The following is a 6148-nucleotide window of genomic DNA, read 5'->3' on the forward strand; positions in this document are numbered from 1 at the left end:
GAAGCCGCTGCTGGCACCTCCCGGAAATAGGGCCCGAGACAAACATTGCGGGTATCACGAGGATCATGGCCACACCACGGAGAACTGCTTTTCCTTTAAAATGTTCATTGAAGACCAAATTAAAAAGGGCAACATGAACCAGTACCTACAAAAAAGACTCGATGACAGAGATAAGCCCTCTAGCGGCGGGAAACACGTGGTCAACATGATCTTCGGAGGAACCTCCTCCCCACCCCGGAGTCCAGATGTGGACAATGATGTCCTGATGATCTAACCTGCTGAAGATGAACGCATATATTTCTCTAATGCCGACTATGAGGGCCTGGATCCCGAACACAACCAAGGCTTGGTCGTGACTCTCGACATTGCCGACAACGAGGTACAAAGAATTTTGGTTGAAAACGGTTCCTCAGCTAACATTGTCTTTGAGCATACCCTTAACAGGATGAAGTTGGGACACCTCCGCATGGATCCATGCCTCGAAGACCCTCTCTACGGATCCAGGAACAATATGATCCCGATCCGAGGGGTAATATACCTCCCCATGGTCTTTGGTGTCGCGCCCCGGCAGGTATCTTATGTCATGAAGTTCTACGTGATAAGTGTTGCATCCGCTTACAACATGATTCTGGGAAGACCCACCATCACCAAGCTTCGGGCCATCCCGTCTACAATTCACTTGAAGCTGAAGTTTCCCACCCCGGGAGGCATCAGAGAACTCAGAGGGGACCGGGGCGCATCGGGGAAATGCTACGGACAGGCGCTGGTCATGGCCGAAACTGACCCAGAAAATAGAAAGAAGGCAATGGCCTTACCCAAAGGCCAAAGCCGCAAGAAGCATCGCGAACATTTTAGCAAAAGGCTAAAGTTGGACGTCAATGTGATAGAGGATTCGGGATACAGCGTAACCAACACCGACGCCCGGATACAGAAATTTGTGGAAATAAAAGAGAAAACCAAGGTAGAACCCGCTGCACAGACGGTGGAGATAGAGTTGGATCCCGGGAACCCCACCCGGAAGTTGAAAATTGGAAAAGGCCTAGAGACATCCTTCCAGGAAGAGCTCTTCTTGCTGTTAAGGGAATATGCGGATGTATTCGCATGGGCACCGGAAGATATGCCCGGGATTGACCAATTCATGGCGATGCACAGTTTGGACGTAGACCTGAGGAAAAGACCGATCAAACAGAAGAGGAGAAACTTTACCCCCGAGCGACAGCAAGCAATAGACGAAGAAATAGAGAAGCTACGCAGGGCCGACATCATCTGCGAAATCAAGTATCCTGACTGGCTGGCCAACGTGGTGCTAGTCAAGAAACCGAATGGAAAGTGGAGAATGTGTGTCGACTACACGAGCCTCAACGCTGCATGCCCCAAAGATTCCTATCCCCTCCTAAACATTGATCAGCTAATCGACGCAACTTCGGGCCACACCATGCTCAGCTTTATGGATGCTTTTTTAGGATATAACTAGGTCCGCATGAATCCTGAAGACATCGCCAAAATAGCCTTCATCACTCATAGGGCAGTCGATGCCTTCATCATGATGCCTTTCGGGCTCATCAACGCCGGAGCCACCTACCAGAAAATGATGAACACATTTTTCAAAAGCCAACTGGGGAGAAATATGGAATCTTATGTAGACGACATGATCTCCAAGTCACTCACGATCCCAGATCACATAAAAGACCTCAAGGAGTGTTTTGACAACCTGAGGAGATATAACATGAAGCTGAACCTGGAGAAATGTGCATCCGGGGTACCTTCAGGCAAATTCCTGGGATTCTTGGTCAGTGAAAGAGGAATAAAAGCAAACGCGGAGAAAATCAATGCCATAATAGAAATGAAGATACCTCACACTCAGAAGGAAATCCAGATGTTGGCTGGATGCCTGGCGGCCCTGCGCAGGTTCATCCCAAAGCTGGCGGAAAGATGTCTCCCATTCTTCGAGTTACTAAAAGGTACCCAGAACAAGAAGTTAGTGGACTGGACCCCAGAATGCCACACAGCTTTTGAAGAAATCAAGAGGCACTTGATGAACCCCCCGGTGCTAACAAAAGCCAAGCCCGACGAGCCTTTATCCCTCTACATCGCCGCCGGCCCCAAGGCCGTCTCTTCGGCCCTAGTCCGGGAGGAAGGAGGAATGCAAAGCCCCATCTACTATATCAGCCAAGTCCTCAAGGACGCCGAGACTCGGTACCCAAACTTGGAAAAATTCGCCTTGGCCCTCGTACACTCCAGCAGGAAGCTGAGGCAATACTTCCAAGGCCGAGAGATTAGAGTGGTCACAGATCAGCAGCTCAAGAAGATCATCCACAAGCCAGACGCCTCCGGAAGGCTAGTTAACTGGGCCATTGAATTAAGCCAATTTAACATCAAGTTCGTGCCACGCACGGCGATAAAGGTCCAGGCCTTAGCAGAATTCGTCATGGAATGCACCTTCCCGGAGCAGCAACTACCCTCCTCTCACGAGATAACCCCGGAAGAAACCAACCCAGGAACGAAATTCTGGAAGCTCTATGTGGATGGGTCATCTACGGCCGAAAGGTCCAGAGCAGGCCTCATTCTAATCAGCCTGGAAGGCTTTACCATTCAACAAGCAATAACGTTTGCCTTCAAAGCAACGAACAATCAGGCCGAATATGAGGCACTCATCTCCGGACTCAGATTGGAAAAATCTCTAGGCATTTCGAAGGTGATCATCTATAGTGACTCTCAGATTGTGGTCAAGCAAACCAGTGGAGAATATATTACGAAAGATCCAATATTGGCACAATATCAGGCAATGGTGTGGAATATCCTGGAAGCCACTCCCGACATCACCATACTTCAAATCAACAGAGAAGAGAACTCCAAAACAGACGAGTTGTCCAAGCTCGTACAAAACACTTCGGACCTCGCTAGTTCAGTGTACTTCGAGGAACTCAAGGCACCCAGCACAGAGCGATCTGAGGTCCTGTGCATCGGGAGCGCAGACAATTGGATGACCCCCTACATAGCTTACTTAAGGGATGGGATGCTCCCGGAAGACCAGAACAAAGCTAGATACTTAAAGCACAAAGCTGCTCGTTTCTTCCTGGAAGATGGTCAGTTATACAGAAGAACCTTTTCAGCACCTACCCTGAAGTGTGTGGACCCGGATGAGGCAAATTATTGTCTCCGGGAAGTTCATGAAGGCATCTGCGGAGACCATCTGGCGGCCAAAGCTCTAGCCTACAAAGTCATCAGGAAAGGATATTACTGGCCCACAGTCCACTCCGACTCCATCGCCTATGTTAAATAATTTGCCCCCAGTTCCAGAAATTCAGCAACGTTCCCAAACAAAGCCCCAGCCTGCCAGCATCGGTGTTATCTCCGATCCCATTTGTTGTTTGGGGCATAGATATCATGGGCCCCTTTCCCCGAGCGAAAGGTGACCTCAGCTACGTCCTGGTAGCCATTGATTACATGACAAAGTGGGCAGAAGCTAAGGCCATGAGGACAATCAATCAACAAGATTGTATCAAGTTTATGGATTCAATCGTCATGAGGTTCGGGATCCCGGTAATTCTTGTCTCCGACAATGGTCCACAGTTCGTCGGGTCCGACTTCGAAGGATATTTGAAAGAGCTCAGAATCAAGCACAAAAGGGCATCGATTGCACATCCTCAGGGAAATGGACAGGTCGAAGTAACTAACAGAACCATACTCCCGGGCCTGGAAAAAAGACTAGAAGAGTCCAAGAAAACTTGGCCTGATGAGCTTCTGAAAGTCCTGTGGTCCTACAGAACCACCCCAGGATGGGAACCAATGAAACCCCCTTCAAGCTTGCATACGGCACCGAAGCTCGCAGACCAGTCAAAACCGGATCCCCCTCCCACAGGGTCGTCAACTTCGACGAGATCTCAAACATCGAAGGACTCAAGACCAACCTAGAGCTCCTAGACGAAGTAAGAGACAAGGCAGTAAAAAGGAAGGAAAGCTACAAAGAAAAGACAAAGCTCTACTTCGCGAAGAAAGTAAAAATCAGAGAGTATAAAGCGGGAGACTTGGTACTCCGGCACACCGAAGCCTCGGACCCAACCAATCAGGGAAAACTGCAACCCAACTAGGAAGGCCCCTATATGGTTAAGGAAGTGCTCCACCCAGGAACCTACAAGCTAAGCTATCTCGGTGGAACCGAAGTCCCAAACACTTGGCACGGAGCCCGCCTAAGGAAATTCTACCAGTAAAGGTAGAGCACACATTCCGGGATCTCCTCTGCTTTTAGGCTATAACAGCTTGATATAACTTTCAACATTTTCCCCGGAATGTAATTTTTCCTTATTATGATTTAAATGAAAACTCTGCTTCGAGCACCCCATAGCTCTGTATAATCTCGTTGTCATATGATTACTGTTGCCATATTACAAAATTTTATTCAGTTAAAATTTTAAAACCCCCATCCCAGGGACCATAACACAAACCATGTGTACTTACAAAATTTTATTCAGTTAAAATTTTAAACCCCCATCTCGGGGACCATTACACAAACCATGTGTACTTACAAAATTTTATTCAGTTAAAATTTTAAAACCCCCATCCCGGGGACCATTACACAAACCATGTATACTTACAAAATTTATTCAATTAAAATTTTAAACCCCATCCCGGGGACCATAACACAAACCATGTGTACTTACAAAATTTTATTCAGTTAAAATTATTAACCCCATCCCGGGGACCATAAAACAAACCATGTGTACTTACAAAATTTTATCTATCCAGTTAAAATTTTAAACCCCATCCCGGGGATCGTAACACAAACCACGTGTACTTAGAAAAATTTCGACGAATGAAAGCAAAACCAAATACGAAAAGGAAATATATTTACAGGCATTCCCGAGGCAAACCAAGCCCCGGGACAAATCCAAACCAAAGTCATACGAAATCCAAATAACAAAGTCTAAAAGCCACAAGGGCTAAGTCTGAAATAACAGCAAGCTACGAAAAAAAATTACAAGGCACAAAGCCTGGGTCTTCATTCTTCAGTTCTCGGGAGGAGGAGGTTTCTTCTCGCGACCCTCTTCAGGAGGCGGAGGCGGCTGGGTTCCGGAAGTACCCACTTCAGCAGCTTTGGCTTCTTCACGGCGAAGCTCTTCCGTGAGGTACAGCTCTATGAACCCGTCCATGTCACCACCCGGATTCTCAGCCAGATAAGCAGAAGCAATGTCCCAGCAGATGTTGGCCTTCTCAAAGATCTTGTTATTGAGCTCCTCGTAGTAAGCTGGGGTAACCCGGAAAGATTCAAGCACCTCCTCTGCTCAGTGCCTGGAAGCAAGATCTTTCTTCAAATTCTCCACCTCCGCCCGGAGGGATCCAACCATCTGCTCAGCAGCCTCCCGGGCCTTCACCGCCTCAGCAACAACCTTCTTATGCTCATGGGACTCCCTCTCCTTCACCTCCCGGTACTTGGTGAATGTTTCCTTCTCCTTAGACAGCTCCTTCACCGCGGCTTTATTCTTGGCCTCCCTTATGCGGTAATTATGAAGAATAGTGGAACAAGCGCTGATCTGAGCGTTAGCCTGAAAATAAATGACTCAGTACTAATACAAAGATAGGAAAGAAAATAATAAGGAAACAATCTTACCTCCGAAACATCCCGAACCAGATGATCGAGGAAGGTATCCAGATCCTCTTTGGCATAGCAATCAAAGTCAGCAGGGGTGGCATAGTTCTCAAACATCTTGTTCCGGCGATCATCCAATGTCATCCGGGCTAAGAGGTTCTTCAACGCATCCTCTTCCACCCACTTTTGGCTTTCCTCCTCGGTAGGGCCCGAAGCAGAAACCCTCCTACGTTGGGGGATTCCGGAACCACAAGTAACTTCTTCCATAGCCTTCCTCTTACGAGGATTCAAAGTTCCAGCCTCTTCCTCCTTCAACTCCAGCACCTCAACCTCCTCGGGCTTTGGGACAACAGGTGTAGTAACCACCGGGGCACTTTGCCTTACACTATTTCCGGAGGAACCATCATCCCGGGTCTGAGAGCCACTACCCACACCAGCTGTCTTCTTTCCCGAGTCCAACTACACAGTGCCACCAATCTTCTTGAACCTTCCGGCCAATTCCTTAAATTGTTGCGACATAGCGTGATGGAAAGGATTAAGGAAGGGAAGACCTGCACAAGG

At 47.9% G+C, this 6148-nt stretch overlaps 1 protein-coding gene across 1 annotated transcript; it reads left to right on the top strand.

The window, feature by feature from the left end:
• The first annotated feature begins 445 nt into the window (after positions 1–445).
• LOC141706838 (uncharacterized) lies at positions 446–1474 on the top strand. Its single transcript, XM_074509697.1, has one exon. The coding sequence runs from the start codon at positions 446–448 to the stop codon at positions 1472–1474; it is 1029 nt and encodes a 342-aa protein (XP_074365798.1).
• Positions 1475–6148: the final 4674 nt, after the last annotated feature.

This window comes from Apium graveolens, chromosome 1, assembly GCF_009905375.1.
Source record: "Apium graveolens cultivar Ventura chromosome 1, ASM990537v1, whole genome shotgun sequence".
Classification (NCBI taxonomy): Eukaryota; Viridiplantae; Streptophyta; class Magnoliopsida; order Apiales; family Apiaceae; genus Apium; species Apium graveolens.